This window comes from Anomalospiza imberbis, chromosome 4 (genome assembly GCF_031753505.1).
Source record: "Anomalospiza imberbis isolate Cuckoo-Finch-1a 21T00152 chromosome 4, ASM3175350v1, whole genome shotgun sequence".
In the NCBI taxonomy this organism is placed as follows: domain Eukaryota; kingdom Metazoa; phylum Chordata; class Aves; order Passeriformes; family Viduidae; genus Anomalospiza; species Anomalospiza imberbis.
In genome coordinates, this window is record NC_089684.1 from 2,710,741 (window position 1) to 2,737,167 (window position 26,427).

Below are 26,427 nucleotides of genomic sequence, written 5' to 3' on the forward strand. Positions count from 1 at the left end.
GCCCCGGGCGGGCACAGCGGGCACAGCGCCCCGGGCGGGCACAGCGCCCCGGGCGGGCACAGCGCCCCGGGCGGGCACAGCGCCCCGGGCGGGCACAGCGGCCGGGGCGGGCACAGCGGCCGGGGCGGGCGCAGCCCCAGCGCTGCCCGCGGAGCCGAGCGCGACCCTGCCCCGCCGCCCCCGCAGAACTACATTTCCCAGGCGGCGCCGCGCCGCGGGCCGCTGCGATTGGCCGGGCGCGGGCCGGCTCAGCGTGGCGGTGCGGCAGGTGCCGCCGGCGGGGGCGGAACATGGCGCTGGGTGCCGGGGCAGCGCGGCGGCTGCCGCAGCCGCCGGCCGGGGGCTGCCTCCCCCTGCTGCTCCTGCTGCTGCTCCTCCTCTGCGGACAGCTCGGGGGAGGACAGAAAAAGAAGGAGGTAGAGACGTTCGCTTCTTTCGCCATCGCGCCCGGCCGGGGGTGCCCTGTCGCGCTGCCTCCCTCTCCGGAGTCCCCGTGTCCCCGTGTCCCCATCCGCCCGGCGGCCCCGCCTGGCCTCCCCCGCGCCCCGCCGGCTTCCCTCCCTCCCCAGCCCCGAGCGGGGCTCCGGCGGGCGGGAGGCGCCGGGCAGGCGGTGCCCCTGCCCTGCTCGGGAGGTGATGGCCGGCGGCGGCGCAGGCTCCAGGGCAGCGGCAGCGCAGGGCGCCGCGCCGGGATCGCGGTCCCCAGCGTGCTGTCCGTGCCCAGGCCCGTGCCGTGCGCTGTCGTGGGCCTTGAAGTGACAGGTTCTGGACACACAGGGCACGGGCCGCCCTCCTGCGCCGGGCAGGGCTGGGCTGCCCTGCATCTCTGGGCCAGGGAGCCTTGGCAGCGGAGCGGGGAGCCCGCGGGAGATGGAGTTAAACCCGTGGTTGTGGTGCCAGCGGAGCGAAATGCCCAGCGTTAATAACTAGCATCAGCGCGATGGCAGCAAATGCGTGTGAGCGCAGGTGTAGGTGATGCTACTCTCTTCGAGGTGTCCTCTGGGTAAAAGAGACGTGGGAGAAGGAGCAGTTTTAATTCAGATTCATATCAACAGCTTATCTTCAGCAACTTTTGTATTTAAATAGGGAAGTGTGCAAAAATGTGTCGTGTACATACTTGCTTTTTCCAGATTTCAGTGCTACTAGAGCTGCCTACACTTCTCTTCCTAGGTTGCCCTAGATTTCAGGCCAGGCTTTTGCATACCAAGTGCTAGGCCACCCAGTAGTGTCTCTTTACAGTGTCACTATAACTTCATTTGTGGGAGGAGTTAGCTTTTAACCAAACTGTAGAGTTTTGTTGGGTTTTGTTTGTTTTGTTTTGTTTTTTTTTTTTTTTTTTTTACATTCTGGGGAGGAATTTTATGTTCTGTTCTGGGGAGGACTTGTGTTTTGTGATGGTGGAGGAGAAGGAAGGAACAGTTTTTATAGCTGATTCTTTCTCTGAACTAGCAGCTCAGACAATGAGAACGACGGTCAACATTTTTGGGTTTTGCTCGTTTTGTTTTTCTTTAAAGAACTGTGTAGGTTATTAAGGCTTATAGGCCAAAGATATAAAACAACAGAAATGTCTTCCCACTGGTGTCCAGTGACAAGAGTGGAAGGTGTGACTGAAATCTACTTCAGAGGGAGTTCAGAGTGTTATTAGGGAAGAGATCCTAACTGAGAGAGTGGTTGGGCACACAATGAGGTACCTGGGGAAGTGGTCACTGCCCCACGCCTGTAGGTGTTCAGGAGACGTATGGACAATGTTTTCCTGCATATGGTTTGGCTTTTAGATTGCCCTGTGTGGAGTTGGACTCAATGTCCCTTCCAACTCACAATATTCTATGATTTTACAAGGCCAAAGTTAGTATGTAAATTTTTTTTAAGTATCTAAATAAAGGTGTGACTCTGGTCTTACCAAGATAAATAATCTGATCATTGAAATAAATCCCTTGGGTGTCATTTTGAAAAATGACCACTCTAGGCATTCATTGCCTTTTCCACTCTTTCTGAAATGAGTAAGCAGTAAATGTGTTGCCCTTCTGCTGCTATAATTAACTTCTTTTCAAAGCTTGAACTTATTAGGTTTTCTTAATAAAATGTGTTTAATGTTTGACACTTGATTCTCTCTTGCTGCGATGTGCTGGCACTGCAACTTTTGTTGACACTTTCATGTGGAGTGCCAGCTGTGCTACCAAGATAGCTGAAATAATCTTTAAGTGAGATCCTTTTCCTAACAAGTAAATACCAGCAAATTAAAATGGACATGTACAATTACATTTTAGAAAGTTTCCCGGTCCTGCTGTGGAAGTGGTACAAAAAAGGAAGGAAATGCTTGTTTGTTTTTCCACCTGTTTGGTATTTTAGTTGAAGCAGGTATTTCTCCTCTGTAAAAATTGTTATTCAGTGTTTTCCTTTTTAACTGATTTAAATTAACACATCCCAGTCTTCTGGATCCTTTTGCTGTCATTTTTCATTCCTGTTTGATATTTTGCTTTTAACACAATGGACTGCTCATACAGACAAACCCTTGGCTTTATGTAGACATAGTGTATCTATGACTGCATCTTTACAGACAAACCCTTGGCTTTATGTAGACATAGTGTATCTATGACAGCATCTTTACAGAAACTATTACAATATTGTAAGTTCTTGCTTCACTTTAAATGCAAGCTTAAAATAAAGTGTAACTTGTTTTTTTTCCGGGGTTTTATACATTGTATGGTTCTGTGTAGTATATGTTAGAGCTAAAGTCTGACTCTTCTTGCCCTATAACCTTCATGTTAAAAGCTGTAATAGTTTACCTAATATATATAATGAGGAAAACATCTGTATGTGAGAAATGAAACTTGTACTTACAGTAAGTAGTTTGGAAATAACGTTTTAAAATTGTTCTTAGAAAAATTATGTGAATTGAAAGAGTGCAGGATCTTGTGGTGTGGGACATTGCTGTTCACACCACTGTCCATAAGCACAGTGGTAACTGGTAAAAGTGGTGGAAGTTAAATGTGTAAAGTGAACTGAAGATGTTCTGTACAAAGACTCGTAAGATTGACACAGCTGTTTTTTTGGAAGTTGGAGAAATGGTTGAACACACACTGAATTGTTTCAAAGTGAACACTGCAAGAGAAAAGCTAATGTAGTGTGGTTAAAATGTGTATCTCATGAGATAAAATCAACTCATATCTCAGTTTCCTGTTTTCTCTGTGCTTTGTGTTTGTATTTGTTGACATGCTTGTCCAGAAAGAGAGGTAAAGGACTAGAGAGAAGAAACTGCTTTCCCAAACAAATTTTTTATAAAAAACTTGATTACTTGAAAGGTACTTCAAAATTACAAGAACTTGAGATGTTGGAGTTAAATCTTAAGGAAGGAAAGTATTCTTGGTGAAGTCATTGATTTTATTTTTTTATTAATTTATCTTTTTAAGTGTTGACTATGTAGAAAAGTATGCATAAAATCTGAATGATTGGAGGTGCCTGGATCACATGTATGAGCCTGGACGAGGTGGAGATGACTTTACAGGAAGAAGAGGACCGAGTTAAGATTTTAGATGTTTCTGAAGGACTTGATGCTAGCAAAGAAAATAACCAGAGAAACTGGAAAACATTGTTATAAATTTCTGTGTTGATTGTGAAATACTACATTAAAGCTGTATTTAGAATATATGCAAGTCCTTAAATTGCTAAAACACATAGTCCTATACAGTAAAATGTTCTTAATGATGACTAAAGAAACTGTCTTCTCTGCCAGATTACTGAGAAGTGCTAAGGTAGGTTTTAAATTTGATTAAATCTTCAAGAATTTAAAGAGCTATTTGGAAATAGATTTAAATTAGATTGTTAGTCACCTGGTTTCATGGAAGCTATTTTTAGAATGACTTCATGAATTTATAAACATACAAACATTCCTGTTGTTTTGCTTTAATCTTGCTGTACCTTTTCCATATTATGGACATTCATGACCTCCTTCATAAATGAGGAGATAAGTAGAAAATTGGAGTGTCTGATTTGAAAATGAGATGAAGAACCACACTGCAACTTGCCCCCATGGCTCACACTTAGAAGCTAACTAGATTTGAAAAGCCTGCTTTTATGATTCGAATTTGGGTGCTAAAGAGTACCTTTATTTAAAGTGAAGTAAAAAAAAAGTTCTTGATTGTGGAGTAGCAACAAGACACTGGAGAAGGACTATTCTCTTGGACACTGTATGCATAATAAGACAAATAATAATTGACTCTTTCCACAGCATTTGAGATAATATAATTGCATTAACGTACATGCATTTTCTGTTCCCAGTCCTTACAATGCTTTTTATATATCTTACACAAATTTGAGTTTGGTTAAACTGTTAGAAAATTAAAGGAATCAGAGTAATTCACTTTGAAATATAATAGTTGACTTTCTGGTATAGATTTTTTTGTGACTGAAACACATAGAAAGAGAACATTGGGTTTGAAATATTAGAAGTATTTCTCATAGAGGATAATGTTTATTTTTGAGCTTTCAGGTGGGCGGCTCAGAAGCTTAGTTAAGCCACTGATAGGCAATTGGAGTAACTTTTTCTGCAGGTAGTTTGTCATTACTGCTAAATCTGACACAGGGAAGATACCTATTTAGCTTTCTTCAGGTGGAAGTACTTTGTTGAGCTTGAGTCTACTAAAAAAGATGTGAACTCATATAAAAATATTGTAAGGCAAGCTTCTGTGATATCTTAGTATGCCCTGATTAGTTTTAAAGGATTTCAAGACTCATATATTTATAATAGTTCTTTACCTTTTTCTCCCTGTCTCATTTCCCCAGCTGAGTGTAGAACTTATGGCAGTTGTGAGAAATTGTCGGAGGTGGAGTTGGAAGGACAATCTAATTGATAATTTATCCCAATGCTCAGCCATACTTTTATTATTCTTGACAAATATGTATGTGATGTGCCCAGAGAAGTCTTTAGTAGTGGTGACTCTACAACTTCTGGCTTTTTCTTTCCCCCTAAAGATCTAACCTAAATTTCTGTGTGTTCAAGGCCTACATTTTTGCGACTGTTAATTCTTGTCCTCATCATGTCCATAAAGAACAGGTTATTGTTTGTTTGATTGTTATTTTTTAATTAAATATAATTTAATCATTTTTTAAGGCTTAAAGTATTAAATATGATAATTTTTCTGAGAGAATCTTCAGTCCTGATCATACTTTCCTGTTTTATTTGAAATTAACTGGGATAGATTTGCCCTATCCCCTTGTTTCTGCACCATGTGTTTTGGTTTTCCTTTAGGGTTTCATAGTGAGCCTATAGTGTTTATTTGCAGTTATTGATTATTGCCATGTTGCAGCCAGAATGGCATCTTCCACTTTAAAATGTCATTCCCATCTAATTTCTGGTAGTGGTTCACCATAAAGGAAGCAATTCTCACCCATTCAGAGCTAGAGCCAGCAAAACCTGCTGTCCTTGGTCTTGCTCCAAAATTGAAAGAATACTTCTTAGTTTCTTACCCTATCTCTTGGTTCTGTTTTCAATGATCTGTAACATTCTATTCTTCTGTTCAATGTTCTGCATGCTTATTTAATTGAAAGAAATATTAGGAAACGTGGTAGAACGAGCAGAGAAAAAGAGGAAAAAAGGTTTGTAATGAATGGAGAGTGTTTAGCATATATTCAATTTCACATATAGTTCAAGAAATAAATTCTTCATTTTTCAAGATCTCTGATACTATTTAACAAACAGTGATAATTGAAACTTAAGTTTCTTCTCTTGGTCTACTGAAGTTCTGTTTAAAATTAAACTTGAATATAAAGCCTTCTTTGTCTTGTAAAAGTTTTGGGTTTGGTCTTCAGACTGAACACTGCATGTTTTTGCTTTTGACACAGGATACATGAAAGCATTTGGAAATTACACCAGTTACAGACTTCTCTTTAAAAACTGTATTAAAAATTGAGGTGTGGCAAAGGTTGAATCTGTGGAGGGAAATCTACTCACTGTAGATTTGCCCTCAAGCCATTTTAAAGATTTATTTTAAGTGGAGATTTTATATGCATTTATGAATTGTACATTTTAACCGTTGTTGCAGTAGAGAGGGGCTTTTTTAAAGCAATGCTTTAAAATAAGTTCTCAGTTTGAAGTGAAATAGCAGTTCTAAGCCATGCCTGAGAATATAAAATTCATTAAATGCAATTCTAATGTTTTTCTCTGCTCAGACCTAAAAAGAATGGGGACAATGTAGAGGAAAAAAAAAATGTTTGCAAGAATTCCTTGTTTTCTACTCATTTTTTACAACCCCATAAAACATCTATATCCCTCTCTGCTTTATTTCTAATTAACTAAAGTTTTGCAAAAACTTGACAAAATTGACTAGCAGTTCTGGCTTTGACCAAACTGTGTAGAAAACTTCAGTGGCTGCATACAGTAAGTGAAATAAAGGATGCTTATAGTGGCCCAATAGCATTTTGTGATTGGATTACTGAAACTTTTCTGTCCCAGATGTCTCTGTTTGGCATCCTTGCTGTCATAAGACAGATCAGTGACATAATTGATCTTTTTCCCTGTTCTGTTCTATAACCATTTATACAGCACATCCTGTGCAACCACATGGAAAATACAGATTGTATCTGCTTGAGTTCTACATGCTCTGGAAAAATCAGTGAGTAAAATTAAAATGGGAAAGCACTGGGTTTTTTGGATATTGGTTTGGGTCTTCAGATTTATTCTCTTAATTTTTAGAAGTGTTTTCAAGGTCACATTTTATTGGCCAAGATAATGGTCAGAACTAAAGAAAGACCTTTACCTGGTATTTGGTTTAGGCCTTGTTCTCTTGCTCTAATAAATCTACTGAATAGAGTAGCTAAAATTACAAAAAACCAATATTTTCTTTTTATCTAATGCTATGAGGTTTTATAAAAATATATAATAACATCTTTTTCATTGCTTGTATATAAAAAAATGTAATAGCTATTTTTTTGTTTTTTACAACTTTCAATAATGAAGAATTGCCCTTAACCAAATGGAAAATATTTTCTAGTGAACCTGAAAGCTACATTTCACACAAGGAAACTCATATTTTTATGTGTGAGTATCACAAGTCCTTCATATTCTAAGGTGGATCAACAAATGTATATGTGCATTGAGTGGATTGCTTCTGACAAAATTCAGAAAAGGCCTGGCAATGATTTGGTTACAGAAAATAGTCCTTTGACATGGAAAAGATTTGTACCCTTGCTGTTGCAGGCTTCTTCTTGAAAACACTCTTCTTCCTGAGTGCTAAAGTAGTGGCAGGACTTGAAGCATTTCTTTGGACAGACTGTTCTCCCACCTAATAGGATTTGCTATTAGGATTTTACTTTCTTTTGATGATTGTATCTGATAATACCATTCTGGAATACCCCAAGTTCATAATCTCTTCTTAAGGAATTGCAGTCCTTAGCCTAACTGTGCCTTTACGTTAATTTTTCTTATCCTTTGCTGCTGAATATAAAGCAACTAATTTTTGAATTTCAGATGAACTGGTCATTAAGCTTAGCAGAGTTTGGCTAAGCTTAGAACATTGCATAGAACATTTTGTATATCAAGTTCATAACAGAAGTGGTAATTACAGTTATGCAGTCCCTCTGGAATGACATTTTGAGCTCACAGAGCTGCTCAAGGTTATAGGCTGTAGCATCTGCTGCTTGAAGGATAGAAACCGTTTTCTACTCTGCTTTTACCTTGGCTTATTCATAGTTTCAAGTCACTATTGCTGTCTTCTCTACTGTTAAAAAACTAGCATGTTCAACTGCTTTTGTTAGCCAGTTGCCTTAAAAAGGCCAATTATGACAGTCTACTGAATCTTGGATATTGACATTTCTGTTCAGCTTTATGAGATTTTGCTGCGTATGCATTCATGTCTGAGCCATGTAAATATCTCTTCAATGTAGATTTTTGAGCTTGTCAAGCAAAAGTTTAGGTAATACTGTAAAATTCCCATTTATAGTTTAATGTTCATTTATGGGGCTTTTAAAAGAATTTTTACTAGGTGTTTTTGTCAGCTTGATTGTTTTGCGAAGTCTTTTGATACTTAGCCTGTTTTTAATGAAAAATAATTGACAGTTGTTAAGTTAATTAATTAGCTAATATCCTTTATATTTTCCTATTTTCAGGTCATACAAACACATTCAGGCTTTTTCACACGTTTGTTTCTCAGATCTTGTTAGTGGCTGGGTACATTCTGAATCTAAAGTTAGGCCTTTAACTCAAGACTTTGCTGTCCTGCAAGAGTCTGTTTAGTATAATTAATTGTTATATTGCAGTGGTTTTTCTGCATTAGGCTGAGGAATATGGTTATTTTAACAATAAAGTAGGAGAGGCATTTTTTGGTTGGTACTGCTTAAACTTTCCTTGGTAATTGTAGCTGCTTTGTCTTTGCTTTGGTGGTTCAAATTGTTACTTAAAATATTTTGTTCTTTTTACTACTTTTATTTATCAAGTGCTTATGACCATCTTCTATTTTTGGTAGTAAATTGCATTTAATCCATAATTACTAGATTCACTGGAGTACTGATGCACTAAACATACGAATCTTAAAATTATTTTTCTTTTAAATCCTATTAAAGTGTTTTAGTGTGAATCTTTGTCTTTTTATAAAAGACGTAGCTAGAGATTCAGATTCTGCATGGGAGATTAATATAGGGAGTGAGAAAGCTGAGCAGGCAGAGTTTTCTGAGACACAGTTCCTTTCTCTACTTTGTTTTTTTCAAGGTTATCTAACAAGATAAAAAAGGGTATTTGAATACGAATAGAATACCTGTGTCTGTTTTGACTGACCCAGGTAATGGTCTTCTAGATACCCTAGGAGTTACAGGGCTTCACTGCATACAGTGAAGGAATAAATTAGCTGTATCTGCATATGTTTAGGTGTCTTTCCAACGAGAGGAATTCAAGCTACAATTAGGTGGGGGAATTGTAGAGCAACTTAATTAACAGTAGAGCACCTCATCATAGGTCACAGTACCAGCACTCTTTGTAGTTGGTGATCTTGAACGAGGGAATGCAAAGTGCAAAATGATGTTTCTGAAATCTTATAATTCTCCAGAATTTGGGTGCTAAAGTCAAAACTGTAAAAGCTGTACTATTTAGAATATATACTGGTAAAGTATTGTGTACTCTTCAGCTATGGGAGGAGAAGGTAGTGATGATGACATATACTGATTCTTCAGTGATGAATATGTACATGGTCCTTAACAATAATAACAATTAAAAAATAATATAATAACTTGATTAGAGTAGTGTTTTTCTTTCATCACATGGTGATGTGTTTAAGGTGGTATGTATTCTGGTTTCTGTTCAGATCATGTGAGATGGTAAAAGCATGCCTATTGATTATGGTTTATAGGATAGGTTTCAGGGATTTTGAGGTGTGAGACCTGAATACTTCCACATGGGTGAAGATGTTACTGAATACACTTCCCCCTACTTGAGTCAGACACTGAAATTTAGAAGAGTGCACAAACTCACACAGCAATAAGTGGTTTTTGTTTTCAAGTGAATCTTTTGGGATACCTTTTTACCAGGATGTCTTCAGATATCAGGTGCTTTCAGATGATGCCTGGGGGAGCTAATGCACTTGCCACTTTCTTTATCTGACTCTTAAGTGGGGCTATAACTGGATCTCATGGCCAAGTCTGGCATGTTAAAGTGTAGGGCATGTTCAGAGGCCTAGAGATCATTGAGAATTCTTTCTCTTCCATCACTGCTATGTCTGTGCTAATTAAAAGCTGGCTGTGAAGTAGAATTACTGTGTTGCAGATGCCTGTGGTTGATGAACTTGGTTAGCTTCTATCCTCAGATCTAGTCAGTGAAAAACAACATAGCTTCATGTTCAAATCTTCTGTCTGGTGCAACATTGCATATTCTTGTGACTTAAATGGAAATCCCATCACATGTTTCCTGAACATTGTTCCCTGTTTTTCCTGTGTTTTGGAAAATAAAGGGAACTTTCTGAAGTTGACTTCTTTGATAAAGCAGGATTTTTTTTAATCATTGGGCTGAAGGATAGAAAAAAATCTGTATGGGAAAATAAAAACTGTTAAGCCAAGTTCAATCATCAAATGTACTCAGAAAATAAAAACTGTTAAGCCAAGTTCAATCATCAAATGTACTCAGAAGTAAGTGTCCTTAAATCCTTCTGAAATCTGTTAGAGAGTAGAAACTAGTAGTGTAAAGTTATCTGAATTCTACATTATTTTTGCATCACACTTCTAAATATTTTAGCCATGGTTTGTACTCTTGATAACTGATGGCTCAGCTCTAAAACATTTCAATGGAAACTTTTTCCATTTTTCTGTTCTATGCCTGATTTCTGCTAAAGCTTCAATTGAAATGGAAAGTGAATGGCAGGAATTTTTAGGAACTTCAAGAATTCCAGTCCCAGGAAGTTCAGTCCATAATTGAAGATGTACAACTGTTGTGCCTCTTACTTGTCTGGTGGATTCAGTTAGTGACAATGTGACAGCATATTGAGTAGATGAGACAGAAATTGTTATGAAAAGGACACAAATGGTGCATTAATGCTGAAGTTATTGCGTAAACATTTTCCTTCTGTTGTGGCATACTTTTTCTTCTAAGCTAGGTATGAATAGAAGCTCTTGTCTAATTTTTTTTTTCAAATCTCTATTAGTTATAGATAGCAGTGCACTAACTTCTTTAGTGAGCAATTTTTTAGAAGAAAAAATAAAGTTATTGATATCTCTTGGACAGACTATAGATCTTATAATTGTTTTTTATTTCCTTTATGCTTTTTTGGTTTGGGGTGATACTGAAATCAGCCAGACTAATAATCTTTCTATCACAATTTGAAGTATTAGAAATCAGGCATTCTTTATTACAGTGCTGCACACATTCACAGGATTTTTCCTCTTATTGAATGTGTATCATGAAATTTTACGACGGGGTATTTATTCCATCATGACTGTAGTCATATGGTTACTACAACACCATAGCCACTACAACATACTTCCAAGCTAATACATAAACATCACTACTCCTAGAATGAATTTACATTTCTTTGCTCCTTACTAGAAGTCTTTTTATGGTCTTAGAGGATAATCTAAAGGTGGTTGTATTCACTGAGAGCCCCCAAAATTTTAAGAGACCTTGGCTTGAACTTCTCTTATGGCATGCACTGTTTTTTTTTTTTGTTACATAACTGCCACAAAACCACTTATGTTCCTCATTATCTGTTTATGCACTGGTTCCAGCTATGTTTACAATCTACTGTCTACTTCTACATTCTTTCACCTAATTTCCTGGTTACTCTTTAAGCTCTATTTTGCAACTTCGAGGGATCTGAACATTTCTCCCTGTAGTCTGTCAGGGACATTGCTAATTATTTTCCACTTCAGATGCATTGTAAGCTTTTTCATTTTTTTATTTCTTGCAAGCTGAATAAATCAGTAAATGGAGATGTGGGGGTTTGTGCCTATATATGCACAAACATATATGTGCACACATTGCTTTGTCCTGGACTAGATGAAATAGCATTTGCCTTGGTGTTGACATGTGTGGGTTTTTGTCCTGTAACTCTAGATGCTATAAATGATCAAAGTGCTTTGACCAGACTTCATGGAGATTGTAGCTTTCAGAGTAAAACTTTAAACTAAAATGCCCTCAGGTAACTGCATATTGGTTTGTGAGGCTGCTAACATAATGCAATTTCTTTAAAAGTAGTAGTTACCTGAAGTTCTACTTTAGTGCGTAAAGGACAGTCCTCATCTGATTTGACATCTTGTATTTTAGCCCACTCTGTGCACAGAAACTAAACTTCCGTAAGTCATTCTGTGCTATGAACTTGTAACATTCACAATAGGAGTTAAATTTTCAATTAAATGTAACATCTCAGCTTCTTCCACAGTAGAATTATGGTTAAAGCATGTCTGGGAAACTGATATTAATTTGATTTCTGAGAAATTTTGTGCTGCTTCACATAAAGTACCCTGAACACTTGCCTGTCTGTTCCTTTGGGTGCTTGTATCCTCTTAAGATGATCTTCATTATTGTATCAATTCAAAAAATTCATGCTCTGAAGTATATCAGTTGTTTTCCTCCTCTGGAGCATTGTTTGCACTCTGAACTGTCCTCTTACACCAACACAGAGGTTTGGAGAATGCTGCAGAATTCACTGGGCCACAGAGGAGTGACAAGAGAGGAGATAATTTTCTAGCTGAATGATAATCATTTGAAAGAGGAAAGTCCTGGGTTCCCACAGCTATTTATACATTTAATCCAATAACTGTTCAGTGTAAAACATTGTAATACAATCTGTTCAAGGAGGTTTACTTGTCCACCATCTGGACGTGAGCACTGCCTGCCAAACCAGCTGGGAGGGCAATGAAAGAAATCAAGGTTACTTTAAAGTAGTGAAGGGTAACCTCTGTACACTTGCTTTCTCTGTTTAAGCAGCTATCATCTTCTCAGTTTAACCTTCTGTGACAGCAGAGGTGGCTGAAGAACTAAGCATAGAGTGCACTACACCCAGTGCTCAGAGAGCCAGCCCTGGAATACTTAAAGGCAATAGAGGTCTTGGTGGGAACATAAAGGCTCTCAAATCTGTGTTTTTCTTTCAGTATTCCAGGCCATTTGGATATTACGAGAATGTAATATCCAAGCAAAGGGAGATTACACAAAATCTAAGTATGTTTTGTAAGCACCTGGTGGCAGACAGGAGAAGCTTGTGCAACTTTAGAATTGCCCACTCTGGTTTCCATTTCTGTTTGCTGTAGATCCAAATTCCTCAATTAACTGCTCTGTGTGGATTAATTTTAAGTACCTCATAACTTCTACAGAGAGAAGCAAAAGAGAGTATAGCACAAGATTATAATGGTTTAATCTGTAGGTGGTCAAATACCACATTATTTTACTTTGTTTTAATGAAATGATAAATGAGAGGAGAGGTACTAAAGCTGATAAATTTTAGTGCAAAATTTTTTGTACTGTGTATAATATATTAGCAAGTGAGCTACACCTGGAAGCAATGAAGCCTAAAGTCACCCCATTCTAGAATTTTGTTATGTTAGTATTGGAGCTTTAGCCACCTATAGGGCGCAGAACTGATGAAAATGGTCCCACCTGTGTAACAACTGAATATTTCCCTCATTTATCCCCTTCATAAAGTTAGGACAGATATGATGACACCTTAGGTGTGTTCATTTTGCAAGAGCCTCAAGTGAGCAATGATAGGTTGTAAATTCAAGTATATATTGCACATTCAGATGACATGTAGAATCATAGCCATAGAATTTTAATCTTCCATTGCATTTTTTCCTCCCACCATATTAAAGTGATCTAGTTATGGTTGTGTTAGTGTATTGGTCTATTGGCATGTGTCTTAAGTGATTCAAAAGTCTAGCTGAAGCTGTTCAGTTATAGCAACATCAGGTTTTTTTGAGCAATAAATGCATTGTGCTGTCATGCAGAACTCATGCTTGCTTGGCTGTGAGGGAGAAAATTATGAGTTCATTAGCTGATACAGCAATTTTGTTTTCAAAAGTAATTCGATGTCTGTACTTGTCCCGAGTGAAAATGGAACTTTTCCTGAATCTAATGTGGAGGAAACACATTTTTACTCAAGTCTTTACTCTGAATCTTGGCTCTACAGTGTGCTTTAAAATGGGCTTAGAGAGACAATTTTAGCTGGTTACGATTATTAGAACTATAGCAACTATCTCTAAGAATGAAAAATGTATAGAATTAGAAATTTAATTTCATTGGGATTTTAGAAGCTAATTTCAAAAGGTAAAAATATAGACTTCATGATAGTATAAGAATGTTTTTATGAGAATGAAATGTAATTTTGATAAGCACATCATATTTTTATTTTTCTAATGTAGACATTAATTTCACCTTCAGTTTCCTCAATGTGATTTATTGAGTTATTCAGTATAAGGTACCTGAATTTTTAATAGTCAACATAGGAAATAGTGCTAGTATTGGTGTTTAAACAGCAATAGCATATTAACATATTAAAACCATTAGGTTTTGCATTAAAGCTTCCTGACTGCTTGTACAGTCATGATTTAATATTCCACAATGAATTTCTGCTTTGGTCTTACTAATCACATTTTTTTTTATTTAGATAACAATTATGTGCTGGTATCTATGAATAGGTTTTCCTTAAACTACTTAGAAACAGATCTAAAAGTGCAAAGTAATTATTTTATATTATAAGGATTAAGTGCTTTATCTGCCACTAGAAGTTGCCTACCTCCTGTTGGATTCTACCATTGAATCCATTAATTAACTTAACACCATGCTATGTCCTTTTTGTTCTAATGAACTACTTACTGGGAAGGGTAAGTATTCTGATTAAAGGAATTCCTGCTCAGGAAACTGTGATACTTCTGTTTCTTAATGTATGAGTAAATGGCAAGTGTGCCAGAACCTCATGTGGATGGCTGAGAGAGGTTAAAGGTTTTGTTGTTTGAAAATGCTGAGGTACTAGGCACGAGGAGGAATGCTAAACTTAGTGGTTCTATCATATTTATGTGGTTTTGCATCTTGAGAAACAGAATTTGCTAGGAAACTGTGACAATAATGTGGCCAATGAATGGATGACATAATAAAATAAAACTATGGAGAGTTAATGTCAGAGGTGGCAAAGAATGATCATTAGCAATCAAATGACAGTGAAATAATGTGAGTGTAGATGAAGTTTTCTCTCACAATGACCATGAGTTGTGATGAAAAGTTTGCAGAAAGTATTAGGAGACATAGTACTCTGAAACATACATTAAAATAGGTGCAATGCCTGTAATGTACATATTTCCTAATTTTTTAAAAGTGAAGCTTAGACTCAATTAATTGTGATGCCTTCAAAACTTTTTGTATTGCCTACTTTTCTAGCTTTTTAAAATTGCTTGTAGAATCTCTTTACTTAAATGTTTTATCATAAGAAAAAAAAAGGAAAAGGATGGTTTTGCATATCTTGAATAGAAAGAAAGAAAAATCAACAGTTTGAACTTGCATCCAAATTGTAGTGATTAAATAGTTGTACCATATGAACATTCCTGTGTTACAATTTGTCATTTCTGGCAAGAAGAGAAAATGTGAATTTTCTTAAATATGAATTAGGAGTTTTATTAGTTTCCATGCTTTGCTTTGGACCCTTCACTTTCTGGTCTGATAGCAGGTTGTCCATTAAATTGGCTGGATCATGTTACTGTTGTAAACCATGTCAAGTGCTGTATATATTTTTCTTTGTCTTTGATAATTACTGTTAGTGTCCTAAAGCAGATTGACTGATATTTGGAGAAAAAAAAAATTTGGAAGAGTTGACTTTGAAACCAAAGTGGGCTTTCATTAATTTCATGTGAAGCAATGAAACAAGGTACTACTTTCTGAAGTTCTTGTAGAAGAAAGAAATTTGCTGTCTTACCTTTTCAGCTTGAGAGAGAGAGATGGATAGGACTGCCCCTAATGCTGAAGTCATCTGCATACTTTAGGTATTTGAATTCAATTGTTAGATATATGACTGGTTTCCTGTGTAACTTCTTTAGTTGCTTGTCCATTTTATAAACTGTAAAGGTTGGTGCTTCCCTTTTTTCTTGCTTTTTCCATTTGATAGCAAAGAAAGGGGTATACGTTGCTTTTATTTCTCTTTTTTGTTGTTGTTATTTCTGAGGTATGGCAACACAAATTCTTTTCAATGCTTCTTGTAAAAAGCACTCTTTATGTGCTCTATGCCTTTCTTAGTAGCAAATAATGTGTCAAGTTTAGTAAAATTAATTTTGGAAAAAAGTTCTGTAAGTGCTCATGATAGGTTTTATCAATCTGCAGAAGTCTGTTAGACTTAAAATAATTTATGAAATGTAGTTCTGTATGTTATGATTTTTTCTAAAAGCAGAACAAACTGAATGTATAATAGAAGTCCATCAAATATTTATGGCTGCACATGGTCAAAAAACCACAGTTTCCCTGGTGTCTTTTGAAACTTTGACAATGCCAGCATGATACGATCTTGAAAAAGTGTTGATGCAAGGGTGCATATTTTTCTAATTTTATACAACTCTCAAAAATGCTCAAAAAGAAAAAGCATAATAGTAGATCTGTCTCTTTTAATCTTGTATACTTCCTCTGATAGGGATTCTGCAGATTTTTGACAGTCATCTTCTAATACAGTTTTTCATTGCCTTTCCCACCTGTTGTTTTCTTTTGTTTTTCAAGGTATAACTTGTTTTCCAAACCCTCTGGGTTTTTATAAAATGCAGATTCACCAGCTGCAAACTCAAGTTGGTACAAGGAAAGTTAATTTTGTTCTTCCTGTGACTACATTCATATTCTGTTTAACCTAAAAGTCTCCTTATTTCCTTCCTGTAACCCAGATGGTGGATTTTTGGTTTTTTTTGTTGTTTGTGTATGGATTGATTCTTATAATTAGTTCCATTTTTTTTTTTTTTTTAGTTTTTGGTATTATCTTAGCTTTTTTGGTTTTCTCTAGAAATAGGATATTCACATATATTGATGCAAACTTAAAGTCTGCTTAACTCAGAGAGCAGACTTCATCCTGGAACATTTGTGGCTGCCCTGGGGAAAGTTATGTGTGTATTTTCTGCCAAAAATTGTTCTCTAGTCTGTTCATAGTAAAATTTCAGACTGCCTACACTCATTTTCTCTATTGGACTGTATGGCTCTTGCCTTCAGGATAATACTACATTCTTTTTCTTCCAGTCTGTTCATTCATGTTGCAACTCCCAGTGATTCTACTTTTTCCTCATATGATGGTTTTCCTTTGTATATTCTTTGTCATCATAGTTCTGACTTAGTGTCACACTTCTGTGATTATCTAGATATTTTTCCTTATAGCCTTTAGTTTCATCTTTTCTACAATTTTTACATCATTCTTCTCAATAATTTTGGAATTTTTAAATTTTCCCTTCTTTTCAGTATTCTACTCTTTTTGGAATGTACAGATGGATTTTAAAAGTATTCCCACAATCTGTTTTATATCTGTTGTTCTAAGATAGATTATCAGATTTTGGTCTCCTCTAAGGAGAGAGATGAATGAAATGCAAAAGTAGGTTGAGTAAAATTTTGATGTCTCTGGAGAGATCTGTATTGTTTAGAAATTTTTCTTTCGTTCTTTCCTGTAAAACCCTCTGGATTTCTTTGGAGTGGGAGAGGAAAGCACATCTGTAATCATGATAATATCTGCAGACAAATGTGGAAAGGAATCAAGTGTTTGATTTCATTATTTGGTACTCATATTTTCTCTTACTTTCTGATCTGTGTGATTTATTCTAAAATCAGAGGCCATGTGCAGATTTAGTGCTGGTATTTATACAAATATATCCTGTCAGGACCCAAATGAGCTCAGTTGACAGCATTCAAGAAAGACTAGATCGTACTATTTTCTTCTTCCTCCTAGTTGCTATCAGCCTGTTTCAGCCACTATTTGAGTTTCTCCCCATTGCTGAGTTGACTGAATGCTGTATTTGTTCTTAGTTCAGCTCTTTGCCTTGTAGAAGCTTTCCTTCCAGGTCTACGCCCCTTGCAAGTAAAGATTGAAATTTATTATTTATTTTTTGGCTTTTAACTTTTTAAACTTGCACTTGAATCAATCATTCATTTATTTCCAGGTTGATAAATCATTGTTTTAGAAAGTTATCTTGCAACTCACACTGCAGAAGGAAATACTCAGTGGCTATTTCATGTGATTCAGGTTTTCTCTGTGGAAATTCCTACTCATACTGTTCTGATTGTTAGCATATACTTAAGTGTCATATGCTCGCCTCGTGTTTCCAAACACTGCAAAGTAACAAGAATAAATCCTTCAGATAACCCAATTACTAGTTCTAACCATAAGATACTAAAGGACTTTCAGTTTTACAGATATTCAAGACAGATTGTTATTCTGTTGGACCTGACTTTATTAATCATGGCAGAAAGTGTAGTAGTTCTCAGAGACTCGGCATGATTAATTTTGTCTGTGACCTCCTTTTGTCTTTGAGATTTAGTAAGTTCCTTGCTTTTGGCTTGGAGGTCTTCACTGTGACTTGTAGGTTTTGAGTTTGCATTTCTTCCCTGAAAAGTCAAGCTAGGCTGTATGAATTAGCTCTATAAATTCTTCATATTTTGCTACACTTGGAGAAGAAAAATGGGATGACCTGGTGTGAAATGCTATCAAAACAAGTATGATCTCTTTCAAATGCTTTTATTTTTCCTGCTTCAGTCCATATTGCAGTTCCCTGAAATACATAAGGCTAGTAATGGATTCTGATCTCATCATGACCACTTTCTGCTATAATATATAAAAGGGATGATTCTCATTCATTAAGCTCTAATTGTTGCCTCTCTAATTATCCATCTATTGAAAGGAGCCCTCATGGAAGGGATTTTTGTCCTTTTGCTGTGTTCTGTTGCGTGAAAATGGTTCAGATAGTATCTCTTCCCAGAACAGGAAACCATGTGCCATATTGTGATAATCAAAAGAAATATTTTCTTTTTTAATTCCTTTCTGAGCAGTGCTTTAAAATTACTTTGTGTTTTGAATATTTTATAACATCTAATCATCTAGGATCTCAATATAAGATGGGTTAGAATGGCTTAACTCATTTAGTCTGAGTTCACCTAATCCAGTATTTTTTTTTTCTAACAACGTCTGCAGACGGGTGCCCAGAGAGGGGAAGCATTATCTCCTCACCATCCTGTAGTCTTCCACCCTTCCACTGTTTTCAGCTCTGGTTTTCCTGAGCCTAATGTTTTCTATTAATGGATCTCTCCATGAGGAATTCTCAGTCCTGAGTAGTTTGTCAATCCTAGGTTTTGCATGTCTCTTTCCATGATTTACAGAATGATGCTATTAAGGAACCTACATTTGTAGTTACAACTGCATTGAGAGAGGATATAAAAGTCTCATGGCTCATGCCTTGTAATTTTATTAATCTTCATCTTTGCCAAGTATTTTGCTGTCAAAGAAAGCGAGTGCTTTTCATCTCTCCTACTGTCTAGTGTAGTGTTGTCCGTTTCGCATACTTCTGAATTTACTGAATAGAGTTACTGTTCAAAAGACTTTACAGCTACCTTGCTGCATAGTTAATTTGTTCTTTTACAAGAACTGCTTCTGGCCTGAAGTAGATTTTCTCTCTCTCAGCCATGAATATTGAATGAAGTGAAGCTGCCAAATCATTTATATTCAAACTTATTATGTAATCAGACCTATATCTTGCCATGCACAAATTGGATTGCAATGATGTTTTTGCCATCTCCATGGAGGGAGTTTGCTTACGTCTTAATCAGTGTAGTATGGAAACATGTTCTTCACAGTGGGTCAGCATTCTTAAGAGTAATGGTCTCCTTTTCCCACTGTATACTGCACTAAGACTCTACCAAATATTGGCCTCTCTACTGCAGATGTTTAAGAGCCCATTCTCTTACTGAAGCACATACTTCTTTAATGATAATTGGGTTGATATCTGGACCTTTTACTGATGATGGTCTTAGACAGTGAATGCAGTTTCAGCTTTCTGGGACAGAGTAATTAAGTAACATTGACCTAGGAGTAAATCTGTGATTATTTGGCCTTTGAATTGGACATTACCCGTTTGACTTAGAAGAGATTTAAATTTGTAGAACTGGATTTGTATCTTACTATTATGATAAACACATTTGGTTCTTCTTGTGCACACAAATAGCTAATATGGCATATCAGACTTAATCAGTTTTTAAATCGTTTAAGTTTTATATTGTACTTGCTTTAAGCAGAGATTCTTCCCTTCTATGGATAACTGTCAATCTGCAAATCATGCAGTTTCTGAATTGGTGAAAGATCAGAACTCTTCATTTTTTTTCTTAAGTTTTTTTCCCAAGAAACATAAGGAATGTTATTCATAATCTAGTAGTTTGCAGAGTGAAATGGCAGAGATATCCAGAAGGTGCAGAAAGAAGGAAATTTTCAGTGGAAATTAAAGGGAAAAAATAATAATGAAGAGGATGCCTGTAGAAGTTGCAGAATCTCCATCCTTGTAGACTTTAAAAACTCTACTGGACAATGCCCTCAGCAGCCCATGGAAACTCCTGAATTTAACCATGATTTGAGGTGAACGTTGAATTGGATGACCTCTACAACATTTAAAATTGTAAAAACAGTAAGTATCAAGAATGTATGATTTTTAAAACCAATTTAATTGAAACTATATTACATCTTGATAAAAGGAGTGGTGCTGAAGTGAATACTCATTAGATCTTGAACTGATAAGAGATGCCCATTTCACATGACTGTTTTGAATGAGATGATTCTAGAAGTCTTTTTTCAGTCTAATATATTGGTCATCTTCCATCAGATATTTGGAGAGAGACAAGTAGGTTTATGGGTTATTTCCTGCGATTAAAAACTAATGGTGCAGTATTTCTCTATGTTGTACTCACCCACCTGATTGCTCTGTGTGCTTGGGAACAAAGTGTGAAGGTCACTTCTGCATGACTGTCCTGGAATACTGTGATGAGGGGGGTGAGGGAAGAATGGCAGCCATTTGAAAATGAGTACCAGTTCTAAGCTGATGAGGAGAGGGAAACTTTGGAACAAAGAAATGAGGAAGTAATTAGCCAATTATATTATTGCATATGCTTATCATACTGGCATGGGATAGACCATCAATAGGTAATGATAACCATTTCTTATATTACTGCTGATGTACAAAACATGCACTGCAGAGTGATAGACTAGATCCACTATCTTGTCAATCATTGGGCTTTGGGTATTTGAAAGGTGGCTGAAATAGTTTTTTAAAATATTAGCCAAATATTTTATCAGAGTGCTCAGCACTGAAATTTGGTGCTGACATTATAAATGCCATTTGTAGATCTCAAAGTTAGACCAGATGAATAATGCAAGTCATTCTTTCATAGCTGTTAAATTTTCCACAACCAGAGGAAATCAACAATGTGCAGATGTCTAATCAATCAATTATAGGGTTTTCATCACAAGCCTCAAAGTTGGAATTAAGATTAATTTATTTTTTTCAGAGCTCATGTAATTTCTCCAAAACTACTGCAGTTTTCAATTATTTGGAACATTTGAACATTGTTTTGTCCTCCTCTGTCCCCTGGATGGCTTAAATATGCTAATATTATTTGAAAGTAGTGTTTGTTCTTAGAATAAAATTATTTGCATGCATGCACAGCCATTAGTATTCAGTTCAGTGATCTGTCATATCTATCTTATGATCTTTGCTTGTCAAAGAGGTCTAATGAGTTACCTGAAGTAACTGTATTGGATTAAGTACTTTTGGAAATTGCACTTATGCTATCGCCAGTTTCAACACCACAATTCATATGTATATGGTGGTAACAGCACTAGAATGTCATTGGTAACTTCCTCGATGATCTTAATCATATCATTATTACATTTTGTGCAAGCGTATGAAAATAAGGCTGTCCACTTGCTGAGGGTGGGAAGATTTCATGCTTAATTTCACACAATGATTAAAACAGCATTATTTTAATCAATTACCTGAGGAAGTGATCAGCTGTGGAGTTGATACCAAGTTCTGCAGACTGTATTCAGATGCTCTTTTGTACCATGGTCCCTGCCATGAGAACTAACAGATGGAATTATTGCAAGAAAAGAAATTGGTAGGTAAACTAAAACCAATTTTTTCCATACCATTAATTTGGGGAGAAATGCTTTAGGGTTTGTAGAAATTTAATAAATATGCATAAGGTGATATTATGTTTTCCACATCCTTTACATTTATACTGGCTTATTAAAGATTTAATTAAGTTTTCTGAAAAGGGAGAGAATGCAGTCTTGCAAAAAAATGTAAATGACAATGTGGGTTCACAATAATTACGGCTTCAGGGATAAAATAAAGATTCTCTACAGTTAATGAATATTAAGGTAAAGGCTGCTTTAAAAATGTGCAAAAATGACAGTGTTTTACTTACCACATCTGTTTGTTTTCTAGCCCTAGTCCATCAATATATGTGACAGATTACATATCATTTACTTCTGCAGCTATGAATAGTAAAAAAAAGTTACCAAAGATATTTTACTTTACCCTTTTTGTGTGTAAGCAATTTTTTGTACCAACTTCTTGCTCTTCATTATCCTGCATCTTCTTTGTTGTCCATTCATTCAAATCTTAAAAACAAGTATCTCTGAATTAATTTTATTACTATTTTCCTATTGAAACAGCACATCACAAAGCACTGCAAAAACTGTTTTTTTTAAAATCCCTCTTTGAGTCCATTTTGCCGCCAAGTTTCTAAAATCTTGTCTGTGGTAAGACAAAAAATGTGGCAAAGCAGCAGTTAATCCATGGTCTTCATTGGTCTCTTGTATTCTGTGTGTAGAAATATATAAATAAGCAAATGACATGTGTTTTGTCTTCTTTGACTTGCAACTTCCAAATTCCTAGGGACCAGAACTGTCTCTAATGTGCTTCTCCAGTAACACACAATTAAATTCTGCTCCTTGATTAGGATTTCTTAGTGCTCTGATTACATAAATAACAACAATACCAAAAGAACAATTCCTTTGCACAACTGGTTCAATGTAAATGGATCTATAATATTACACTTGAATGCTGAACAACACATTTTAGCCTATAAATTCTGTCAGTAATATCAAGGAAATATATTGTTCTGCAGTTCAAAAGGTGTATTCAGTTGTGAGTTCAGTACAGTTGTCATGGATTCTGTTGTAGGCTTTTATTTAACACTTCAAAAGTAACTTCCTGCTTCTTTCAGCTTTGTAGCACATATTAGAGTATACTGTTCAGCCATGTGCTCTACGCGTGGCAGAAGCTTGCATCCTTTATCCTTGTACCCCTCAACCATTTTCCAGGTCTCCTTTCCTCCCACTATCATTGTTGATCCTGTGCTCCTTTTAGAATATCTCCTGGAAATCTTCCTAGAAGAAGAAATTCAATTTCTTTTTCATTCTGTATTCTGCTCCAACAGGTTCTGGAGGCCCTGTCTGCCATCAGTAAGTCAATAATACTTACCTCTCATTCTTCCCATTAATATCCATGGGAAAGGTGGATATTTTCCTGGCAATGGGTGATGATAAAGGTGTAAAGTGAAAAAGGAGCTGTAGTATGGACTGTGAGGAAAGATCAGCAGATAGTAGAGCTTGCTCTAAGCGATTTCTACAGTTTATTGAGGAACTGAATTCACTCTAGGATAATTTTCCTTTAAAACCTGCAGCCTCTCTGAAAGCATTGCCTTTTTGCATTAATGTTTTTGAAATATACCCCTTCCTGAAACTTCTTGTATTCATTGAAATTTTGAGTTTTAATTGTCTGAAAACTGCTTTATTTGCGTATTGCTACTTCTCCCTGACGTTCTGTTTAAATGCCTTTTAGAAGTACCAAGAGAGTAAATTTTTCTCATTGGTTAACTCATTGGTTAACTCTGCTCTAAGTGGGAACTGTTAATGTGCCTCAAATAGAGTATTTGATTTTTTATAAATACGAAGCTTTACTTTAGTGTTACAAATTCTGGTAACTTATCCTGAAGACAGAACTGTGTATCTGCAAATTGACTTAGTCATGCTACAGATTATTTCTCCCAGTCCCTTTTACAAGAAGCTGGTAAAAAGCCATCTGGCTCACAAGCCATGTCTGTTCTGTATTATGAAATCTTTAAATACTTGCCTTTCTGCACTCTTATTTGTCTTTTGAACCGTTCATTTACATAGTTTTTGACAAAGCATTACTTTTTCAGAAAAATATGGTCTCTTCTAACCTTGTGCCTCAAAAATAAATTACTGGATATTTGGCCAAAGCCAGTGAGCCAAACTAATATATTAAGTCACTTAGGCAGTCAGTGATTTCAGTCAAGTTGGAGTGTGTGTATAAAGCAACCCATTTTTGTTCTTCATTAATAACCATCCAGTTTCAGTCCTGCAAATGTAACTCCATGTGTATACATAATGCAGAATATTTAACTATGTTATTTTTAATTTTTTTCTATTTATTGTGTCCTATATACATTGTTTTGCAGAGTAAATTCAATTCAGTTTAGCTACATTCTTGGAGTGGGAGATAAGGACTTGTGTACCAGCAAAGTAATTTGGAAAGTAATCCTCATACTTATTTTTAAATGTGATTCAGACCTAAAACTTTATAGCAAATCATGTTGTGTTCTTGTAAAAGGATAGGTTTCTGTCAAATGGAGATAAAGTGTATTCTCAGTCTTTGTGTCTGTAGGGATTAGGGCAGTAATTGCATCTAATTTCTGGTGATGCTTTCTCCTCCCTGTGGTCACTGATGTATTATTTCACTGAATGTTCAGGGAGGAGTTGAAATGTCTGCAGTGCATTTTTTGAACCTGAATGTAGTTCCTATTACTTTACTCATCTCTAGGCTTGTCAGAATGAGAGTTTTTCATAACTGCTTTCTTCTAAATACAGAGGGGGCAAACTAATTATGTAAGTTGAGAATTTTAGTTAGAGATGCGCACATTGATAGTGCAGGGAAAAGAAAATTTTGACAGAATGAGTAGTACAGTTGTGTAGAAAATGTATTTTTTTTAATGTCCAGTTCTTGAACTGTGAAACCCTGACTCCCTTGAACAACGTGGAGTGTAAATTGTGCCAGATGAAAACTGGAATGAATTGATAAGTACTATCTGCTTTTTCTCTGATATGATTTTAAGACTGCAGGAAGTTTCTGTGATGAAAATCTCCCAGGCTGACTATATTTAAAGAGGTGCAACCAATGTCAATATTCCTGATTGGCATTTTTCTTTGTAATTAGGTGATCTACTGTTTGTTCTTGCATGTTCTATGAATATTTACCAATTTTGTTGCTAAGCATATTGATGTGCTTTGCACTTACTTGTCACTTTGAATTGGTTTCAGGGCTATCTAATCTTCCACTCTATAGCAATTATTCTTTATCTATCAGAAGATCCTCCCTCTTACTCTGCTTCTGGGAGCAGGAGGGGTGTAAGCTTATCGAAGATCTTTTCTCACTTGATCTAGTTAACATGCCTCTTAGGTTATCTCTATAAATGATTTTGTCTTGTTAAATTGATGAGTGAACAGATCAGAACCATTCTGTGCTTTTGGGTCAGTTTTTGTTTCAGCTTTCCTGAATTTTCCTTCCAATAGCACCTGTTTTATCTTAGACCATTGTGCTACTGTAAAAAATAGTAGTGGCAATGTATCCTGTCTTCCAACTGGCAAACTTGGTTAGTGTTTTATTATGGCTACTTTTGCAGCATTTGTAAGGGAACTAGGGAAGTGGCTGTCTTAGAGTTCCACGGGAGTAAGTGCAGTACTGAAGACCTCCACACTCGATGAGGAAAACTTTTTGTAGGGAAACTATTTCTTTTTATTCCCCGGGCTATAAGTAAGCATTTCTGAGGTGCAATTTTTATTTGCCAGACTTCAAAATCTAGGTTGAATGGGAGTTAAAAGAGGGGGAGCTGGAAGGTGGTGTGCTTAACTAGTGTCTAATGTTGACCTTAAAGAATGCAGATATCAAAACTAGAATATTTAAATATAGGATAATATGTTGAATTAGCTATGTTAAATCTTTTTCAGCTAACTTCAAACCAAGACAAGACAGGAATGTGGGTAAATTTTATTCACATATAAATTGTTTACCTTTTAAAGATTATGTAGCCTTTGACTTCAGTATTTTTTCCATGTTAATTCTTTGTGGAGTTATTTTAAATACAAAGATAGTGTTTTCTACCTCAGCATGTCATTGAGGTGTAAATGATGAGGGCTGGGAAGATATATGCTAGTATATCTAATATGTTTGCCTAGTACCTGCAATAATACCTGAGTTCTGTGGGAATCCACTATTGCACTAGGCTGACTTATAGCCTGTGCTGGTATTGTCTTTGTTGTATTCCTATGATGATGGACTTGGGATGTAAAGAGGACTCCAGAATATATCTATGTGCATTAAGGTAACCAGGAATGGTGATTCTTGGCAAAATTAGGAAAAGTGTCTCTTTTTCAGCTGGGAAAAAATAGGGGAAGTGCTGCTCAAATTTATTATTCAAATTGTTTTCAAAGCAAAGCTCTAGGATGGGTCTGTGTAATATTACATTTTATAGTCATGCTTCCTTTCTCCTTAATATTTTTAATTATTCTATATCAACAGACTCCTTAAAATCAACCACAAAAAACAAACTGCCAAATAATTTTTTCTCTCTCTTTTTTCTCTGTCTTTAAGCACCCATACCATTTAAAAGTGCAAATATTCTTTTTTGTTTACCTAAACTTTAGATGCAGAATAGTCATAGATCTCTCCTTGGTCTGTTACAGAATTGAAGCTTATTATTTCTTGACTGGTTTAGGTCTTGAAATTACATTCCTCTTTAGCAAAAGAATAATCAAAGAGGGTTTTTTGCTTTTTTTGTTTGGGTGGTGGGTTTTTGTTGTTGTTGTTTGTTTTTCTTTGTTTTAAATCTGTAATTGTTTTTAACCCTGATAGGTCTTATATTAGCCATGTCTGGAATTATCATTTTTGCTT

The 26,427-nt window shown here is 36.3% G+C and overlaps 1 protein-coding gene across 1 annotated transcript in view; it reads left to right on the forward strand.

Annotated features, from left to right (window-relative positions):
• The first annotated feature begins 247 nt into the window (after positions 1-247).
• TUSC3 (tumor suppressor candidate 3) overlaps positions 248-26,427 on the forward strand; it is a 107,671-nt gene continuing 81,491 nt past the window's right edge. The window contains exon 1 of the mRNA XM_068186806.1: positions 248-416. Within this exon, the coding sequence (XP_068042907.1) occupies positions 291-416 (126 nt within the window). The 5' untranslated portion in view covers positions 248-290. The remainder of the gene's footprint in view (positions 417-26,427) is intronic.